The 23,279-nt window shown below is 34.3% G+C and overlaps 1 protein-coding gene across 7 annotated transcripts in view; it reads right to left on the bottom strand.

Moving 5' to 3' along the window:
• CDIN1 (CDAN1 interacting nuclease 1) overlaps positions 1-23,279 on the bottom strand; it is a 128,815-nt gene that overhangs the window by 15,704 nt on the left and 89,832 nt on the right. The window contains exon 12 of one of the 7 annotated variants that reach the window (XM_084287513.1): positions 15,711-15,918. The exons of the other annotated variants lie outside the window; for them this stretch is intronic. Within the exon in view, the coding sequence (XP_084143639.1) occupies positions 15,870-15,918 (49 nt within the window). The 3' untranslated portion in view covers positions 15,711-15,869. Of the gene's footprint in view, positions 1-15,710; positions 15,919-23,279 lie in introns of those variants that run through there. 7 annotated transcript variants of the gene reach the window in all.

The raw sequence follows: 23,279 nt of genomic DNA, 5'->3' as shown, positions 1-23,279 counted from the left end.
AAATAAGAAATACTGCTCGCAGGAAAACTATACAGACATACAGTGCCTTATAAGGGAGACTAGAAGAAGGAAGATTCAGAGGAAAATACTATCACTTGTTCAGGTTTAGAAGAAATACCAGATTTGTCATGATAACAGTGACATATTACTACCAATGTCTGATGAGAATTGAGCCAGAAGTCTGCAACATGATAAAATGAGTATGAACATGAGTGTGAACACCTTCCCTCATATAATTATAAGAATGCATTGAAAATAGTGGAAAAGAAGTTGGACTCTGTATTCCCATGTTTTATTTATCTTTGCCATGCAATTGCTAGATTGATCTTGTGTCAAGTCACTTACTCCATATATGGCATTTGTGTGTTAGCTCTTCCCAAAGATGGTGTGAATGTTATTGTCCCAATAGCCACAAGGTCATCGTGTTAAATATGGGAAAATCCTTTCAGACAAGTTCAAAACAAACTCAGAGTGACTACATTCCCTCTCCATGTCCCCCCCAAAGGTCAGGATAATGTACACACCTGTGCTGTTCAATTGGATGACACCATAAAAACCACAGTATTGAAAATGGAGTCTAATGTCATCAGTGGGTAAGTTATAAATAAAACTCATGCAAAATGTTGCAATATTAACTTTATGTATAATACAAGGATTTGTCTTGGTTATTGCTGGTTTAGGTGTCTGGTAACCATCACTGTTAAATATTTTTAACATTTTAATAAAGCACGCAAAAAATCCATTAAGCACTGAAAACTTCTAGTTTTCAATAATCTTTTCACTGTAACTATTTTTCTTACTCTTTTTTACTTTACAGGAAGTGTATTTTATAAGGGAAAAATTGTTGGTTGGCAGTCTTTTAAGGGCATCAAAGGTTGCACTAGCATTCCCTTTAAATGAAATAAATAGAAAAAGTATGAATGATTGAGTCCTGTTCAGTCCTGCTCCTCCTGCTCCCCCTCTTAAGACAAAAGCAAAACTAATAGAAAAGAAAAGCAACAACAAGAAGAAAAATCATGAAATACAGTTTTTCCCTCCCAAGTAAACTAAGATTGCAAGTAAGCAGCTTGAAACATCAAGAACAACCGAACATCAACCAGTCTTCTCATTCACTCTGAGCCATGGCTAATTTTCAGCACACCACAGTTACTTTTTTTTTTTTTTTTTTTTTTAATTTTATGTTCTTACATTGCTGAAAAGCTCAGAGCAAGTATATTAAATGATTAGTATCTGTTGTGGTTAGATGCCTTTCCCTCCCCTTTATCAGCCAAAATTTTGAGCAATTCTTTTGTTCTATGTTTACTTCTTAAACTGCTTATTTTCTGTTCTCTCTGTGCATGTGATTGTGATGCCAAAACATTCAAAACATAATGGAGGATAGAGGTTAAAAATGGTTCCTAAATTCCGTAGTTGCTGTTTTCTTGCAGTACCCTCCTGAGAAAGCTGTCTTTCACACACATCCATTTGTCATGAACAGCCACAAAGCAGCGTTAGGGAGAGGTGCTGACATAAGGCTTCCAGCTGGTCCAACCTGAGCACACTGTGTATGCTGAAGATGGGAATGACACCTCTTCCTTGAACTGAGTAATGGAAGCCCAATATAGGCCATGAAAGACACTTAAGATATTTTTCCTGTCTGTCCCCTCAGTTTATAGTGGTCTTGCAAAAGAGGGAGTTTCCGTCTGGTTAAGCTAGCTGTAGTTTTAACCTATAAATAAATAAATAAATAAATAAATAAATAAATAAATAAATAAATAAATGAGTAGGGAGAATAAATACAGGGAGAACAACTGGATCATCTAATTAAATTAGACAGTCAGTGAGCATTTAGGCAATTTCAACTGCACGTTTCCTTCTACTTCTAGGATCTCTCCATACCAAACCCTGACTTCTACTAGAGGTCTGAAAAATCTCTCAGTGTGCCTTTGAGGCACGATGTTTTTTATAAATTGGTACTTCTACACTTGAGATAACTTTTGTACAAAGTTTTAAATAAGTGAATTGACTTAGAGGTAGGCCTGTGCACAACAGACCAGAACACCTTAGGTAGATACTACATATTCCTATAAGCCAATACAACACACTCGGCAAGCCTGACATCGCCTTCCTGAAAAATCAGATGAATCTACAGTGGGATTCGGAGCTTCTCAGCACCAAGTCTGTGCTACCTGAAATTTCTCTAATGACAAAGCTCTCTCCATTAGGCTACTAGATGCACGCTAACTTGAAATGATGTGGTAATATTACTATTATGGTACTATTACAGTTACAAAACACAGCTACTCAGTCAAAAAAAAAAAAAAACAAAAAACAAACAGCTGCCCCTATTACTCCTTCATCCCCCATAAAAGCACCACTAGGAAGCATCTGACAGCATGATGTATAAATGGACACAGACATACACATTTTTTTCCTCAAGCCTCTCTTTCCTTCCCTGGTTGAGGAAAATTTGGGCTCCTCACACAGGTACTATATTTTTGCCAAGGGTAAATAGGACTTCCACTTAGAGACCTGTGTATATCTCTCCCTCTCCACAACTGCTAAATCCACATTAACATTTTTAAAAGCTATTTCTAAAGCCATACCAATAGATTAAGCATTATTTATATTGAAGTTCAAAGAGAAGAGCGAGTAGAGCTTTGCCTGTCCTACCTGATTTCACTATGGCAACTGCAGAATAATGGTAAATTCAGGAGATGAAGACAGCTATAATTCCAGTTGAACCAGCAAAAATAAGAATTAAAAAAATCATACTTAATTTCTTGATTACCTATAGGCACTTTGAAACCATTCTTTAATTAAAAAGTCAGACCACAAATGGAATGATAGAAATGGTATAGAACAGTACAAAACAGCTTCTATTTGCTTAAGTCATGTTTCCACTTTAATGTACTTATTTGCTCTCATTTGCTTAATGCTGCCAGTGTTTAGTACTGTGCAAATTTATGGAAATCTGACTTTAAAGAGCTTTGTGGTACTGAGTGATTTTTTTTCTTTTAATATATACGTACACTGAAGTGACTTAACTTTCTGGAATAAATGAAATAACTGAGTGGATTGTAACACTTTCTTGTGCTGTACTGTGAGGTAACATAGGTAATGTATAAAACAAGCCGATTGGTTTTACCTCAATTTACTTTGCACAAGAGTCTGTCCTTGCCTATAAATAAGGATGGATAATACCTGATAGATCTGCAAACTTTTTCTGAGGGCATTTAAGGACAATTGTGCATTTGCACAGTACCTTGGCTTACACACTGCAGGAGTTGTGAGATTACATAATATTTACATTAGAGGAAGACAAACCGTATTTCACTTTTTAGAAAACCAAACCAAACCAAAGCGGATACCATATTTGGATTGTTACTGTGTAAATACATAATAAACAAAACTTAATAAAACAGCAGATGTGGTGACAGTAGAGGAAAACGTTTGACTTGCTGCTCTCAATATGTCTGGCAGCCGTGACCAATCACAGGACGTTAGTTGTTTTAAATAGGAAAGATCCAGAAACCAAAGCAAACATTTTTAGCCAGTGTTCACATTAGCTACATTTTTTACCAGTAGTAATTCTGTAATAATTCTGACTTTTGTACGTGATCTACACTATAACAGTAACATGCTAGAAATACTGCTGCAGTACTTTTCAAACCTACAGATATACAGACCACAATAAAGAAATGATATTTCCCTTTGCATTCCTGCAGGAAGAAGGAATCAATCTGTGTAACAGTTGATCAGTAGTAATGCAAAGTGATGCAGCTATGGAAAAATAATCCTATGAAGTGCTGGGAGAGATATTTTCAGTAAAATTCTAGAAGCATTGCATATGCTTAAAGACTTGCTTAGCACTCATCTGGAATCTGCAGTCAGGGAAAAGAAAGATGACCCATAACTGCCAGATACAGAGCATGGCTACTGCAATGTCCAGGGAAACAAACAGTTGGTCACAGGAAAGGCAACATGAATTCAGCCTTTGCAGAGAAGTGGTGTAATTATTCTCTACCAGCACATCCAGGGGGTCAATGCTCTGGGTCTAGAACAACTTCCGAGGTAGGGCAGTGGGACTTAAATGCTTCAAATGCTTTAAAAACCAATCTCAGTATGTTTAATAAATGGATTACAAGACATGGTGTTTATGATAGCCGGGGCCTAGATCATGAGAAAATCTTACACACTCCTAAATGTAGTACATGAATGTAATAAACAAAGTATTTTCCCAAGCAACTATAAATGGTATCACCACTGCTGATAAAATTAAACACAGACCAAAATATTTTCTCAGTACCTGAGGAACAAAGATGAATGCCTGTATAAAATGACACTCATTATATAAAATGACACCAGAAATGCCTTCAACATGTAGGAGGATAGGAGTTTTAAAAAACATAGGAGTAAAAGAAATCTCCTATTCAAATGAGCAGTATGAACCTGAACCTTTGTTTAGTTGCTGTGAAATCCCAGCCCACAAACATAGCTTAATAATTTAGTCTTCATAAATAATAATGCACTGATTTTTATCAAAGGTAACATCTTGAACTTGCAAAGGTTCTCTAGACTTGTTAGATAAATGCATAAAGACAAACAAAATTTTTAAATTGAAGAAATGAATACTTCTTTAATTTCTCTTTTTGCTTTTACAACACATACGTAACCAAACTCAAGCACTTCTGTTTCAGTGTTACCTAGGTTACTCTTGTCTAATCCTCAGACCTACAGCAAAGTGACAAGGTATACATAGAAAGAAATGTAAACAACCACCAAAGCTCAGAAATCTCAGTAATAGCTACTTCACTGTCCCCTGTGCTAGTGTTCAAGGAAGCAGTGTTTTATTATCTGTAAGTAATACCCATACCACTCACACACACTGCTGCTTTTTTAAAGCCATTTCTGGATTCCTCTTACAGTTCTGGTGCTGTACACAGCTCATGAAAGGTTCCTGGGACCATGTGGACACCTCTTGCCCTGACCTGTCTGCAGAACTGTACTCCACATGGATACAGCCATTCACAAAGCATGAAGCAAATCTATAGGTAAGTGATGGCATCAAATTCTCAGTGGATAAATTTTACCTGTAGAACAAGCTCCTGCCAGAGGTAAGTGTGACAGGTGGCCTGCCTGCTTACTGAATATGATGCCAGACCTGCCACATACAACAAACCTGCCCACGGTAAAAATGGCTGAATAGGGATGAACACTTTGGCGTACAAATAGAGCTTTATTTAACAGTAAAACTGAACAAAGCAATAGCAATTGAATCAAATGTGACAGCAAAAAAAAACAACAAAAAACAAAACGTTCTATTACACTTTAAACACTTTATTACAGTTCTTCAGTTTGTGTTTGTATAGCTAGTGAATTTATTCTTAAGCATGTCTAAAATTGAATTACAGACACATGTAGTGGTGATTTTCTTTACAGTCAACTACCAACTGGATGAGTAAAAAAAGAGGGGAACTATTCCAGAAAACAAATAGCATACACTCAACTCCTTAGTCTTCCCTGTCCACTCATTTACACAACACAAATGTTTATTGGAAGGATGAGCTCTAAAGCTTCAGAATTCAAACTCTGAAGAAAGAACCACCTCCATCTACTTCTACCTACTGCTTCTAACAGGGGTGCTTTTCATATAACATATTTTGGGGACATTTGAACAAAAAATAATACAAGAAACAAGAGAGATGAAAAAAAAATAGAGATTATGTGATCAGAGTGGAATTAATCTTTGTGAAGAAAAAAATCTAAAAATATATGTGAAGTCAAGGTGTGGTATGAGATATCTAGACAACATTTACAAATCCCAAAAGTGAAAAGTAGATGATTAAGCCACAGTTCTCATTCAGTATTAACTGGCACTTACTAACAAACTTGCAACGAAGGCTGTCAATAAAGAAACAGACGCTAAATGATGACACATAAATTTTGGGCCATTTAAAAAAATACAAATGGTCTAAAATAAGTTATATAGGGAACAAGCAATCACCTTGTCTTACTTTATGTATCGGGCTAAGTGGAATATTATCTATCCTTAGAATGTTTCCAGAAACCAAGAGAAACAAATTCAACAATTTTAGTGTCTTATCAGATAAATGAATTTACATACAAAGCTTTTAATCTACAATAAATATTTTAGTTCACTTTTAACATTACAATAACTTTGAAAACTGTTTTCCTTCTGCAAATTGTAATGCTTCCAGATGAATCAAAACATTCAGTAATTAAAGTGTTGGACTAACTCACAGGTAAGTGGAATAGGTACTTTTAACTGTTTGCATATTTTGGCCATTCTAGGTGAATTAAAAATACATGATTTTAAGATAGTGCCAGAAAGGTAAGCCTGGCAGTTTAGCTTGTCCAATGTCTAAAAAGAAAAACTGTCCATGAATGATAAAATTGAATGTCAATTTTAAAAATATTAATTGGAACTATTAAGCAAACTTGACTATTTTGAGATAATTCTCACTTATTACTATATGCTAAAAAGGTCATCTTTAAACATTTTTTTAAAACTTACTTGAAGAGTAGTTATTACAATGCTACCTTTCGAATAAGCAAAGGGTAAATATTTGGCTCTCAAGAATAGTCTTATGGGAAATGTGTATTGTGTTTACTGTTATATGATGATGAAATGTCAACAAACTAAAATATTTCTATAATAAATTATTTTATTCAATAAAAGCATCAATAGTTTGCCTGGCTTTAAAATACAATTTCACTATAATGCATCAAAAGAAATAACACTAATGTAAAAGCCCTGCCATGTGCATTAGTCCATATTAAACCACAGTCCCTTAGCCCATTACCTTAGTGTACTGTTAGAAGTCTGAAAAAAACACAGCTACAAGGAAATTCAGAGATCAGACTAAAAATCTTTACTTACCACTTTGTGCCTAGATATCATAATTCACTGGCTGTATTAAGGATAAACCAATAATTCATAATTCCATGTCTTTATCGTTTTAATAAAAAAGGCATCTTTAAACATAGTACTTAAGAACATGCACAAACACACACAGACACTACAATAAATTGTTTATATACATGGTACTTTTTCAAAACATGGGGGGACAGACTTGATTACTTCAGTAAAATATAAATAAAGAAATATTGACCAGTCAGTCATTCATTGGACTGTATGATAGGAACCTTCCAAATACAAATGAAGAAAATGTATCTATCATCTCATAAATAATGTTTTGCCCATTAAAGGCATGAGAGTCAACTGATACTTCACAGGATGAAATATGAAAGGCAAAGCGGTTAGCATGATAAAGAGGAAATTTTTGCAATAGTTCAAAATGTAGAATATATATTAATGAACATAACATTACTCTTTTCTAGAAACATCGTCTAATACTTCCCATTTTTCTCCAACTTTTAAGCATTCTATCTTATTCACGATTCCCTCACATGAATGGAAGGTAAACAGATGCACTGGAATCTCTCCTGACACTAAAGCATCTCACAGTTGTGGATTTTAATTTCTAGCATACATTATGATCTGTACTTAATGGATCCTCTATTCTTATGCCATTTTGATTATATCAGCATGTATTTAGTCATTGATCAGCAACTCCATTTGTCTTTTATATCACAATTTGACATCAATACAAGAAACAGGATGAGATGCAAACAAAATGATATAGAATTGCTAAATAACAGTCGATCATGAATTATATTTGCAATGCATGTCTTGTCAGTTCCGGATTTAACAGTAGGTAATGAATGCTTCTTCGTACTGCACTCCCAAAAATTCAATAAATGCAAGGAGCAAGCATCTTCCAGAACAAAACAAAACAAAAAAAGCAATTAGAAATTGCTAATCACATCTAAGGATTATTGGTCTTATTAAGAAGTCAGGGATGGAAATTAGATATCTCTTTGTAGTTACTGTTATCAGTGATTTGGTGATCTCAGGTGGATCTCTAGTAAACAATACTTCTAAGAAAACCCTGCTTTAACTGGAATGCTCTTGGAATTGAGCATGTTCCCATTAAATTATTCTTTGTGTTGTTATTCTCAACTCCAGGCACCAGATTGTGCGTATTGCTGATGGACAGGAGTTGGAAAGGGCTTTAGCTGCACCACCTTTTACCTTAGCATCATCTGGAAACTCAACCTTCAACATTCAATTCGACATCAGATTGAAATTGAAGTTTTAAAGCTGAAGTTTCCACGACAAAGGAACTATTTTGATTCAACATTAAAGTTTAGTAATTTTTTAAATGAAACTGAAACACTTTCAAATTTTTCATTTTAGTTTGCTGAAAAATATTTCAGCGTTAAATCGCCCCCTCCTTTCTTTTAACATGTAAGAATGTGTTTAGACTTCCTCAACTCTAATTAAGTACTGTCAAAAAAGAGCTCCAGAGCCCCAAAAGTTCACATTAAATACAGTGCCATGCAGAACTGCACTTGTTGCTTTCTTAAAAATTGCATGAAAGAAAACATTTCAAGTTCACCCAAATAATTGATATATTCTAAACTGAACCAAAGCAGACATTTCACTTTGACTTGTACAGCAGAAATGTTGAAACTTACTAAAACTTTGTTCTCTGTCCAAAACCGTTCCCAACAGCCAACAAAAAATTCCTAAACAAATTTTCTGGAGTGACAATGATTATCTTTAAATATAGGAAAGAAGAATACCATAAGAAATCAAAGAAATATGTCATTTTTATATCTGATAACCGAAATGAATGTTTTGGCATTAATGAATTTATCTCCATTGCAGTCTGATGAAGCTTTTCAGATTTTTAGTACTCGTTTATCTTTGTTAATACACTCAGGCATGCGTGTATCTACTGAGAGTTCTGCTTTAATGGCTGAAAGTTTGCTCTGCCAACAGGAAATGGTAAAAGACTCCAAAAATTAACGTTATTAGCAGTTTGTCTTCCACAAACAAGGCTATCGACTTTTAGACCTCCAGAAATGCAAGGATAGGAAAAACATAAGAAATATACTGGAAAAACCCAAACCCCAAAAGTGGAAAATGGGAAAACAACAATAACAACAAAAAAGCAAGAACCCCACAAAACTGATGTAAGCTTCATATCATCAGCCACACATGAAACATTTTCAGCCAGCCAATTTTAACCCAGTATTTATTTCGAACTTCACTGTCCTGTCTTTTAACTTAAAGTTGTTTATAAATTTTATGTGAAAAGATTCCTGGGCAATAAGCTCAGAGATAGAGCCAACCTAATGATTTATACTATTGTTGTAGTAACATAAAAATACAGCACAGTCACAGATATGTGCACATACACATACATATATGCATATATACAGGGGAGAGAGAGAGAGAGAGGGCATGCTCATGATGGGATTCCTTATTTTAAATTTATCTTGGTCAATTTTTTTCACCTCCTGATAAGGCAAATATAGTGAGAGATAAGTAACTTTACAACCATCTCTGTGCGCCACTCTTGGTTCCTAAATTATACATTTAGTCTTCTGACTAAATTAAAGGAAAATAGTTAAAGGAAATAATATTTATTTGAAAAACAAAAACAAAACCCAAAACCACCACCACCAACAAAAACAAACAAACAAACAAGTACACACTTATTAAATTGGTTAAGGTAAATTATAGGATAAACAGGAATAATCTGCCCTTCTTATGGCGAAATGTGACTGTTTTTAATTATACTTTCATGGGATTTACCTGAATTCCATGATGGCAAATGCTTTCCTTTTAGAATAAATTTCATCTGAACTCAAAACAATGCATGAAAGAAATTTAAAATATTTGTCTTAGTGTATTTATTTCTATTTGTTTTGTAAACCAAAAAGATTGCATAACTTATTTTCAGTGTAGTCGATTCCATATGTACAAAATCAACATGAATATTGTAGTACAACTTTTATTGCAGGACAGACTAAATTTAGCAAGACATTGCTCTGAGAAAGTTGCATATTTTCTGAATGACTGACTTTAAGAAGAAAGAAATAAAGAAAGCACTGTTAAAGCGGATATTTTTATAATAAATGTATAGCTTGGAAAAAAACAAAAACAGAGAAGTTTTCATACACAGACTGAAGTTCACTACAAAATTGTTAGGTTTTACTTGTCAGTTTGGAAAACTAGTTTGAACTTCATTGCTGTCCGTCAGAACTCCTGATTTGTTAGTCTGTTTTTTTTCAATGGCTAGAAACATCTTTTGCATGCTATTACTATCCTTAAACTTAAATAGCTTTCTGCTAGATGTTTAACTCTCTGATGTACCTAGAGAAAACAAATGTACATGATGTATTACAGACTGTGCTTTTTCTTCTCTGCTGAAAATGACCAAGCAACTTGCTTAATTTGGAGAATAATAATTTAGTTGCTTTAAAGAGCAAAATATAAGACTGTTCAGTATCTCTAAATCATATACATTTAAACAAAAGTAAGTAAAAATTCACCCTAGGGCAAGTCTGTCTTGAGCCCTGGTAGACACATTCACCTGATCTGGCAAGAGAGTTGAGATATTCCACAACTTCATTATTTCTGAAAATTCTACAATTACCCACTGAAATATTCCAAAACTACAATTCCTCAAGATTTGATATGGCTTTTAGTACATGCATGCTGTAGAATCTGTCTTCACCTGGATTTAGGCATGTGCCCACTGTCCTGCTCACTGTTAACAAAAGAAAGAGGCGTTCCCACAAAATGAAAGCAACCTTAAAAATAATGTAGATGTAATACAGAGTGTTAAAATAGTTTATTTACCATTACATTTTTTTCCCCTGTGAACAGGAAACTTGATATGATTGAAGCTTGATTGTAATATGATAGATATTATGATATCTAACCAAAGAAATCTAAAATATTTTTTTGGTCAGATATCATAATGTCATCTTACATTCAAAAATATTTAAAAATATTTTTACATATTTTTAGCATTTAAAATATTAGCTGATACTAAAAATTTTGATACATTTAAAAATGTAAGCTGATATTAAGAGGAAGTGCTGAGAAACAAATCAAAAAATACTTGAATATATTAATATATTCAAGTAAACTTTTTTTCTCCTCTTAAACAGTGGAGAACAATAAAAAGTTAATTTGTCTTGTTTTTTTTTTTTTACTATGTGATGAAACAATGTCTTAGAGAAGCCAAAGACTACTGTGACATTTTTATTATCATTACACTTCGTGTTTTGAACCTAAACTAGATAGGTTTGGTGACAGCAATGAAGCTCCACCATTTTATTTTAGCTACAGAAAACATCCATGGTTTTTAAACCCAGCTTTCATCATATTGAGGCTTGTTTTTCCTAGAACATCAAGAATAATGTCTAAGATCCAAGCTGTTTCAAACGAATTCAATTTAGAGAGCTGTACGTTAATTTCCACTAACTATAATTTGACTAAAACTAAACGTGTTGTTTTACTTTTTACTAACTATATATAACTATATATATAATAACTATAATTATATAATAATATAACTATAACTATAATAATAACTATAACGATAATAATAACTATATAACTTTACTTTTTACTAACAATAGAATAACTGCTTTCAAATGTACTAAATGGTATTCAAATTGACTTTGTAGTCTGCAGTGAGACTGAAGTAAGTGTGAAGTCCAACATTTTCTGAAGGGCATATAGTTAAATTTTAGGAAACAAAGTTTGCTTTTAGTATCACAACAGATTCAAAATAGAGCCTACTTTTGAAGTCATCTGGCTAATCAAAGGGTTAAGTTAAGCAGGAAAATAAATTGTTAACGTACGACTAGATAACATGAGACTAAGTAATAAAAAATGCAAATCCCTCTGCTGCTGTTTCTCTTCCAGATTAATGAAACTTTTATGTTTAGTATTAAGTTGTGTCTTGATCTGTTTGGTTACTGCTGTCAGGCTACTCCTTCCATCCCCAGATGCTGGAATTTAGGACCAAGCTTGTTTCTAACTGGAGGACCAGAACAACAACACTTCTGTTTACACAGAGATGGATGGGAGTCTGCCACAGAACACCCAGGCTGGAGTTAGGGCATGGAGCGCAAGTGCTCAGGCTAAAGGACAGTGAAAAATAATCTGAAAATACTATTACTTCTCAAAATCTGGTTTTATGAAATTTGAAAGACATAAACAGGAAGGCCCCCTCTTCTCACCCCTTTTTTTTTCCAAGAAACATTAGTGTTTTCTGTCTTGTTTACAAACTGGGATTTCGAAATAGAAATGCAGAACCTTTTATTCTTGAGCTGTTGCTGTTGTGCCTCCTCCCTGATTTGTAACCTAGACAGAGCTCTTGATGCTGGGGTCCTAAAGAAATCTGTACCTAACGTAGGCCTTTTCAATAAAAAGCAGCACACGTAGAGTCAAAGGGCAGTAATTAGGTGCTATGTCCGCAGCTGCTCATGGTAAAGTAACTAGCTGCCAGGAGTTACAAAGCTAAGCCAGAGCAGGTAGAAAGTAGTTACTACTACTGCCTAACAGAAATACTCCCAACTAAAAGCAGTATAGAAGCTTTTTGATATGGCTTCTAACCTTTCTTGTTGCCACTATAGTAACTACTTCTTATACTTCCCATTACTTAGCCATACAACAATATTTCAGGTGGTTTATTTTATTTTTTATTTTGGTTGTGGATACTCTACTGCTAGGTCATGGCTTGTCACTGCTGTGATTTGTCTCAGCTTCTATTAGGACTCAGAGGAACCTGATTCAGACCTGCATGGACTACAGCCCCCAGGTACCCGCCTCTCACCTCACTGTATCATCGGGAACTCTGTGTTACCTGCGTAGAAGTTGTACAATCCTGCATTTGCCATGGTTCTTGTATTTTCTTTCCTGCCTACTGTTTTCTATAGCACGACCTGCAACTCTTGCAATCAATCTGCGAGTTCAGAATTATTTTCTCTCTCTCATGACAGTACTTTTTGCACTCTTTTTGTAATTCTCACACTTGTAACTGACAAAATCTATCACTTTTATGCCCCAGATTCCAAGAGAAGGAAAACTTGAATCCAGTCTGGCAGATATTGGATCATATGCAATTTTGCTCGTTGTAGAGATGTGAATCAGTTTTCAAGCCTTGGGTAATTAGGGTCTATATTCAGAACGAGTAACAGATAATTAGGTAATTCCAAAGTATTAGGAAACTACATCTTTTCCAAGGAAAACCCAAATTTAAATATTTCTCAATTAATAATTTTGGATAAACAAACAGCTAACATTCAAGCCAGCTGCAAACTCCATCTCCTGTCTAGAAATCTAGATTAATGGAACAGATACAAGCAAAATCTTAGAACTAAACAGATATGATAATATTTCAGTTGTTTTACAGCAAATTACACAATCTGTGCCCTCAAAACAAACCACAATTAGAAACACCATGTCTTGTGGTATTATGAAGTATTTAAATCCTGTTAGGCAGCTAAAAATGAGAAAAAAACTGTGCACAAAAGCTTTAAGGGTATGGAGCTAACACTTTGGGACAATAACATCCTCATTAAAAAGTAAGGATACATCAAGACTCTTGAGTTAAAAGGTTAAGTGTTAGTCTCTGTGTAGTTGATAAATGCTGAGCTAATCTAATCAATGGTTGTAAGAGGCAATGCCATCAGCTAGGTGCCCTGACCTGTGCTTCTAGTTTTCACAAAAGTAAGATTTAAGAAAGATGTCAACTCCAGGCCTTTGACCTAGCAAGGACCTTGTTCGTGCCAGTCTGGTGTTCTGCTAAACAGACTGAGAACTTTCAGCTCAAATCAGTAACATGTGTACTTCGCTAATGCAACACATGGCTTGGAAATTAAAATGCAACGTGATCGAGTGCTTTAGGATATTTTAACAGTTAAGAATGCAGCTGGGGCGGGGGAAGGTTGTTTCTATGTTTTGTTTGGGGAAGGGGAAAAGGACAAATTCAATTGTATTGTTTTTCTTGAAAAAAGTGGGGAAAACTAAAATTCAGTTAATTATTTAATGGATGAGTGACCTAGCGGAAATAAGGACGTTGTATGTTTCTTTATGACATGTGCCACTTATTAGATAAGTAGGTTTTACTACTTTAAATTGAGCCAAGTTAAAACTAATTAGAAGGCTGTTAAATTACAATCTAAATACAATAAAATTCAATAAAAATAGCAAATGGCATTTTGGTCATCAATAGAATTCCTAATGCAATTGATTATTACTAGCATGTTGTGTACTGATTATTTCCAATTATTCCAAGCTTTGCCAGCTGCTGGAATGACAGCTTAGGCCTGCACCCATGAACTAGAATAGACACTTTACATATGCTATCATTTAACCAGATTAATTTATTTCAGGCCATCTTTTACTGATACTTAACTTATATGTGACTCTAGGCTTTGCATATGAATCTGGACTCGGTAAAAATCAAAAGACATCTATCTTCTTTTGTTGTTTTGGATGAGCAGGTGTACAGTAAAATTGATTGAGTGATAGCAATCCAGTTGCTAATTACTACTAGCACCTCAGGTCAGTGCAGAGATTTTACATTTATTAGTAAATCTGCATGCTTACAATACACATGCAAATTTTCATATACTAAGGGCGAGAATTGTATGAAAAAAATCACTGTTTTATAATTATGTCTAACAATAAATGCTTTTACATACATACACTTCCATCTCAGTTAGCTATAAAATAACTAGCTAGGTGCTTTTGACATACCTATGCTTATCCCTTTCACCTCCAGTTCTTAGACTTACCTTACTGACACAGAAACTTGAGTAGTAAAAAACTGTTCAACTTAGATTAACCAAAGATGATGACAATGCTAGGTTAAAGAAAGTAAAAAAGAGGAAATAGAAAAGTTAAGCCATCTCCTTCCACAAAAAAAAAATCCTGTTTTTATTACTCAAGCATGAGCATGAAAGATGCTAACTTGATCTCCATCACCTACTGGATGTCCAAACAGAAAAACTGACTTTTGCTGTTGTTTTTTCCTTGTATCTAGAAGACGCTTCTTCTGATTTTACAGTGTCAGTGTCTATTAACTTCATGGATGACCTATTTCCTTAGTTTTCTGAGAAGGAAAAAACATGTTGAGAAAGCAAATGAAAGTTATTACACTTATTGGAATAGATAGTTGAAAAGATATTAAGACTACATATTGGGCAAATGCAGCTCATGTCATTTGAATTTATTTTGCAATTAAAATTGTTAGTGAAAATATACAAAGCTTTAGATACATGTAACTTCATCATATCTAAATATATTTACTTCTCTGTGTAAAGCTACTTACATTTCAACCTACATAATATCCCAGATTTTTCATCTCCTGTTTATACCTGCTAATGACACAGGCAATGACCACTTCCTTGCAATAAAGTAAATAAAGTAAATACATTGCAGGAATTTAGAATGAGCAGTTAGCATTACACTGTATAAAGGGTTTTAAACATCTTTCTTCATACAAGGGAGCTCTGCATTTAAGAATTAAACATGGTACTGTACTTCTGTAAAAACATTTCCTTCTATGATTTAATAAAGAAATAGGAAAGAGCAGAACATTTTCTTAATGGTTGTGAACTTAAAACAACAACCAAACAAAAAACACAAAAAACAACCAAACAAAAAAACAACCAACCAAACAAAAAATCCACAGATTTAGTATCCATCATAACTATAATCTGTTATTATTCACTGTAATTTCATTAATTCTAAGTAATTGATGTAGTATTCTTGCAAAGGATTTTATATTTGCAGAATATTTAGGTAAACCAAGAATTATGATGTACATATCACCTAAACCCATGTGGGCAGTACCTGCTGAAACAGAAATATAATTGATACATAAAGACCTGCTCGTGGTTTTGGTGTAAATGATTCTGTTCTGCATTTCTATTCCAGGGATACTCAATGCAGGAACTGAGGCTGTCGTTGGCTGTATTGGTTTCAGTCAGAGTGAGAGGAATTCAAAAACCAAACTTGTACTAATTCCTGCATACCTATAAATAATAATAATAATAAAAACGTAAAATTCCATTTAAGCATTTTCTGCACTGATTTCATGTCACATTTTGGAATATACTAACAGTAGACCTATGCAATATTATATAATGACAATATTTATGAAAAAGTCCTAAGTACATAGAGCAGTACCAAAACTTGGCAAGTATTCAAAGGTCTGGTAATGGAAAATAGCCTCCATTACTTCAGTAAGATTAGATGCAGAACTTTGATATATCTATTTAATACTTTTCAGAGTTTACTCAGCTTTTTCCCTTCTGTAAATGTGAATAGATTCACTTTTCTTGAAGAGTAAAATTATTGAATTCAAATTGCTACAAAAAAAATCAGTTTAGTCTTGATAAGTTTATAAAGAATGTCTTTGTTTTTTAAGCCTATTTTTAAAATAAATATTTAGTGAAATTAATCCACTATATAAGGGAATATTCTTCTATTTCCTCCAGCAGAACTACACTGTCCTCATTCCTCCCAAAATAGATACTTCTTGCCACAAGGCACAACTTCTGTCAGTCCTCCAAAGCTCTAATATCTCCTGCAATAAATAAAATAGGCATTTGCCTTAGGAAAAAAAAAATCCTCTTATTCGAAGACCTGTACTAAATGTGATAAAAAGACCAAAACTACCTCCTAAATCAAGCTTAGTAATGAAATTTCTTACTGAAATAAAGATGTAAAAGTTATGAGGGACAATTTCCAACCAGCATCATTAGAAGACTGAGGTATTTCTAATACACTGTGAAACAACTTCCCAAACTCATGGTGCCATTGAAGATATTTAAAGATACTTATGAAGATACTGCCTATTTAAAGATACTTATAAACTAAGATACTTTAAAGACATATTTTCTTCAAAGAAAGCCATTTTCCTAAACACTGAACAGTTTATTTTGCTTCTCTGTCTTCCTTTATTGTGTTAATTTTTTTTAAACTTTGTTTCTCGAACAGTAAGACAAAAAATGGAAAAGGATATTGTTGAACAAATTAAAAAAAAATCTTCCAAACAAAATAGTGAGCTTTAAGATAAAATGAATTGCAATGAGTGTGGGCCATACCTATCATTCTGCTGCCAGGTTTGAATTTGTCTGTATTTTGTTACACATTTAATACATATCTATTATTTTTCATTTGCTATTTTATACATAATTTTGCATATAGTACTTAACTACATATTTGCTTAACTTAAATATGTCAAGAAAGGAAAGGAATAATCATAGTTGGAATTTCAACCATTTGGATGCCACTGTTAACTTTAGCAGGAGTCGTACAGCTGGACCACAGACAGCACAGAGTGAAAATAGACTATATCAGCTTCTTGTTTTGATCAAGGTCTGGATAACAACATTTAAGTACCAAGCACATTAGGGCATATGGAGGTAGGGAGAGAGGAAAAGGAGGTGATAAAAAACAACCCTCACCCCAAGATTTCTTGGAAAGCTGATGAGATAAGATGAGCTAATAAGGTCAGTGGAAGTATTAAAGGCAGTTACTAGCAATGAAACAATTATATGCATGAATGACATTGAAGCAATCCACAGTGACAGCTGCACCAAAGAGCCTGATGGAGCAGATTCTGCCCCATTCACACCCTTGTGATACCACCAGTAATGAAGGATGAAATAGGCCAAGAGACAGCATGTTGAAGCAATTCTTCATCTCATTGTTCAAACAACCCTAATCTCATAGTGCTCTGAAGAGACTTCAATGTGAACACCTCAAAAGCTTTTTCAGACAAAAAAAAAGGGAAGATTTTGCATTATTCAGAGGAGAAGAGACCTGGTGCCACTTTACCATATGTTGATAATTTCTTTACTTCTGCTGGAGAAGCATCTTAGAAAATAACTGGTAGAATATTTGGGAAACTGAGATGAACATGTGCAGGACAGGCAACCATAATAAAGGAGATTCAGGTGTGAACATACCATGTTTAAATGATCACCTCATAGTTTTTTTGTTGTTGTGGAGAGGGAAAACTCCATTTATAACCTCTGACTAAATGGTGTGTCTTGAAGAATAACAAGCTCCTTCAATTTACCAAGAGATGTTCTTGACAAAATCACTACAACAGAAGAAATACAATATAGTTTTGAATTGTTCAGGTATTGGGAATCAAGGGTGAAATTCTTGGATTGCCTAAATTAAGATTCCTTCAAATCTGAGTAATGAGACTCACAGAGCAAGAGCATAACTCTGGAAAAAATGAGGAAAGGGTGATTGATGGGGGTGGTGTGGGGGAGCAAGATTCATGTCAACAAAGCAGCCTTACTTTTTAAATATGGCACAAGAAATTTTCTATTCTAAGACCTCTATGTTATGCATTTAAATGACTGAGAAGAGAGGAGAAAATGTTTATGTATGTGAATCTACTAAGACCAGGTCAAGAAATGTGTTGGTCATGCAGTGAAGTATCTTGAAGCACTTATAAAAAAAAAAAAAAGTTAGAATCCACACAGTTCTCACACAAACAGTTGCTGCACTGGCTTCAAAATGTGCAAGAAACAGGACAGTTGGTAAAATGAAGGAATCAGACCATAAGTAAAACATTAAAATGAATATATTCAATCCTACATTTTAACAAAACAATCTCCGCCAAAAAGGACAAGTTGATACTTCTAACTAAATCTGTGCTCAATCCATAAACACTTGTAAGGGATTCAAAAGTCTGTGTCAGGAATTCAGAAGGCAGAGTGCTGTACTGAATTTATGCTTTAATCATAGGTTGGCTTTTTATCTCAATGCAAATAAACAGGTAAGGACCTGATAGAAAAAGAACTAACAGACTCCTGAAGCCACAGATAAAAAGACCTATTATCAGTGGGACACAGAGCTGGTATTTAATTCTTGATTTTTTTTTTTTTTATTAATCCTTAAGAACATCATCTTCTGCTGAGCACTCAAAAAATCACAATTTCTGCTTTTGTGTCAACTGTTAGAGTGTCTCAATAGATGTCATAACTGTAGAACTGGAATACATTTCAAGAGCAAGCAGCAGGAAATGAACCTTAGGAAATTTTCACTGTGTACAGTAGGTGAAAGGATAGGAAGAGGGGGTTATGTTTTATTAGTTTTGTCCATGAGAAATAAAGTACTTCACTTACCCATAAAAAGGGTGCAGGCCAAAATCATAAAGAACACGTTAACACAGCTAGCTTGTAATGGATGCAATCACACTATTACTATCTAAATTTTTGTTTATTTTTCAACAGATTGATGTCTGCAAATCATGCTGTCTTACACTGCCGTTCCTCTGTAACCTTAACCATTATTCCTACTGTGTAAAGTGAAGCACAAATTTAAGGTGACAAAGCACCAGTTGGCTGATGTGAAGTATGCTACGAAAGCAGAAACCTCTGAAAGCTTCACAGCCATTATGAAATAACTGACCTATATGAAACTGCTACCATGGTTCACAAATTTATTGTCAGGTTCCAGCCTCTAGCTGTTCTCTGATTGTTCTAAATACTTGACAAACTGAAGCCTTTTCACTTTCCGTTGAAATTGCCTCATCTCCCTGTCAGAGCGCCATGGGGGACTCCATTACTTTTCTGACTTCTTTCCCCTACTGACAAGTCATTTAGCTGGCTTCTTGTTGTGAAGGCTGTCCATGTCAAATTAGCCAGGGCCCCTATTGTCCTTATTACCACTCGAAAAGCCATCATGAGTAATGCTACGGGGTCCCTCAGTTGTCATCATTTGTCAGAAAGAAAGGGAGTGTGGTTACATATAGCTGACAGGTAATTTCAGTGTCTACAATTACCCCAATTAGTCTTGTCATAAACAATTCGATAAATGCACACCAATACAAACAGATAAACACACCAAGGTTTCTCACTATTAATGTCATGTAATGGATAAATCAGTGATATAATGCTGTATTTTATTTATTTCTTTAAACTATCCTCAGCTGCAAGCTGGCAGTTGCTACCTGGTCAGCACAAATTGTACTATCTACTTTCATTAGCTCATCACCACAAGAGAATATGAAAGGCTGTGACAAAATTCATTTAGAGAGAGCGCGAAAGAGCAGATTGCCTAAAGCAGGTGTTATAACAAAGATAAAACAAAGGTTTTCTTTTGTCAGTTCAGTGCCGCAACGAGCTGTAAAGGAGACTATTTTGTCCTTAAAAACAAACATAAAATATCAGAGATACAGAAGGAGAAAGCAGTGAAATACATTCCTTCTGAAATTAGGAACGCTTGCTTCACACCACATCCCAAGTCAATCAGCAGGTGGGGGTCTTCTAACAATATACTTATTAGAGTCTGATTTTCAGAGGGGGTCATAATATTAACCAACCTTTCTACATATGGTTTCTGATTTTTTTAAAAAATACATCTTGCAAAGCCATACAGTTCCTGAAATAGCTGCTCATCATTCCACATAACCTACAACATAATCCCTGCTGTTCCTACATAAGAATTATTTGATAATGGATTTAATAATTCCAACTCATTGGACTGTCAGTAACATAGTGCTGAAGTCTTTTTGGGCACAAAATATTGATAATATTGACTGTTCTTCTAAAACATCAGGTAGACTTGTTATAAACACAACACTGGAAAAGGTGGCTTTAATAACATCCATATTAAGCACTGAATTACAAATTGCTAAGCTTATCCTCGTGATCCATGTAAATAAACATTGAAATCTTGACATCTCTAGAGTCCACAGCACCCTGTCTGTTTGCTGACCGCAGGCTTAAGTGATGGCTGGAAAACGGAACACAGACATGTTGTTGTAGGAAATTGCTTTTGGCAACTATTTGTTCAAACTCAAGATTTTTTTTTAACCAACACTAAGAACCCACCAGAAAAAAGGACAGGTCTCCCTAATGAGTAATCTATTTTAGCACAGTCTTGTCTAGGCATGACAGTTTACTGAGAGGCTTGAAAAACTCGTAATTACCAGTGTTACAGGGCAATTAATGTATATTACACTGCACTACTCATGGCAGCAACTGTCATTTTCTCAATAAAAATGAGTACTCTTCAGCTAAAGGTGACATTAATTGGGACTTTAATGACTATGCAGAGGAGCTGAAGCCAAATATGAACAAAACAGCGATTCAATGAGCGACTTCAGAAACGAGAAAATTGTACTAAAATGAGATTAATTGCTGTTTAGAAAAAGGAAAGAACCTAAAAAGCTATTAAATTGCAGGGTTTGGGTGCCCGGGTGATGGTTGTGATGTTAATCTTGCATTCTCACAGCAGGCAAATATTCACTAAATTCAGAGCCTTTTGACAGCAGGAAAAATCATGTATGCTTAACTTCAATCCATCAAAAATATATTTCAGCTTTTATCAGTGTTCTAAATACTTCTGCAATTTCAAAAATTACTGCTCCATTCCTTGGCTGTCATCATGCAAATGCGAACACTGTCAATATTGCTATGAAAAATTCCCTGGCTTCAAAAGGCCTACTTTGGTGATAAAGAAAGAAAAACGTGAAGATTAGAATTGCAAAACACACACTACTAATATAACAGAAAGCAACAATAAGAATTTAATGTTTAAGTTGTGGAAACTGCTAAAATAGAAAATGATGGGGTGTTGTTTTAGTGTGTGTGGGAAAAAAATATCAAAGAATTCCCCCACTCTCCCATAAAATCTTTCAAAGCTTATAACTTTATAGATAATTACTCATTGCAAATAATTAGGACATAATTTTGCAGCTTGACTTCAGGTGATATAATTATTAAAACTGCTCTGTAGTTTCTAAAAGCCTTTATCTGTGCTACTTAATTCTTTAAAGCAATTATATAATTGCTTTTCTTTATAGCCTTTTTAACTGTCATGATGACTGTATACATAAAACATTGCACTTAAACTCTGACATATAAGAGGGATAAACATAGCTCTGATTCACTTTGAAGTTATATCTCCTGTAACTTCGAATTTTAAAACAGAAAATCAGCTCAGCCATTCAGGTTAAAAATTGCATATGGAGTATTCACATGTCTTTCAGAAGCAACCCCCTCTGTCACTGCTAGCCTGCACCAGTTGTACCCTAGAAGAGACAAAATTAGAGCTTATAATTTTTTGCAATTTCCTATTCCATAATCTATTTTGTTCATTCTGCATCTTCATAATTAAACATCCATCTCAGCTACACTTTCAAAACCTCTAGCCACATTAACACAAGGCAATACAAGAAAGATGATGACAATCAGGACACAGTATTTTCTTATCAGCAGGTTTCAAAGACGCAATTAGTAGCATTATACCTATTAGCACTTCTGATAACTAAGTTTAGAAATTCCACAATATGTATATAAACGTATTAAGTACAAAAATCATGGGCAAACAGTCTCAATTATGAACTTAAACCAATTACTGTGTTCTGAATTGGGTCCACAAATTGTCATGACATTAATTTGCCTACATTGTATACCGTACTTAGATGATTAGTTAAGACTGTTAATTACCTATTACTTAAAGCATCTCAAAAATGCATGAGCTAATGTTACTATACCAACCTTTAAGTTACGCATACAGTTCATAAACTCAATATATTTAAAATTTGCTGATGCAATATTTTGTATTTAACATCCAGTCTTTTGAAAAGGACAAATAAAACAAAGCAATGCATGGACACTTCAGGGTTTTGTATTCATAATTTGCACAGGTATATGAAATAACTTTCCTTTAGTTAGTGTTTTGACATCACCAAAATTAGGATTGATGAAACCATACTTTGTCAGCTGGTTTAAAACACAGCATAAATATTTCAAGTGAAATAGCTCCACTAACATTTTTAAAAGAAGTCTGGAATTGGTGTATGCAACACAAGATTTAATCTGTAATATAAAGCTCTGACCATGAATAACAGCCAATCCCATAAATTATCCCATACATTATTAACACCTATGATACCTTTTCTCTGTATTAAAAAGTTTATTGTGAACTTTTCAGTTACTAGAATTCTAGGCATCTCTAAAAAACATTTCACACATCTGAACCCAAGGCTGGCAAACACAATACCACAAAAGAGGGAACATTAGGAGCCACTGACACAAGAAATTGAAATCAGAGTACAATGGCTAATTACTGGCTAACTAGGTATTGTCTCTAGAAAAGCAATGACTTTCATCTAGAGAACTATACAAAATTTGTCATTTTCCATACTATTTATTGTCCCACCCCTGACAACCTCCATAGCCTGCAGGGCAAGTAAAAGTTACGTAGGTCTTTGGTCTGTTAGTATTTTATTTTGGAAGTGGAGAAAATGTGTTTATTTTTAATGTGAAAAATGTATTCTTTGTACCTTTCATATTCAAATTATATTCTATTAGTGGCATTGTTCTTAAGCTTTAAAAAAGAACAGATTTATCTCATTTAA

This window comes from Netta rufina (assembly GCF_964035555.1).
Source record: "Netta rufina genome assembly, chromosome: 5".
Classification (NCBI taxonomy): domain Eukaryota; kingdom Metazoa; phylum Chordata; class Aves; order Anseriformes; family Anatidae; genus Netta; species Netta rufina.
Note: the sequence above shows the minus strand (reverse complement) of the source record. Positions and strands in the feature narration are given on the sequence as shown.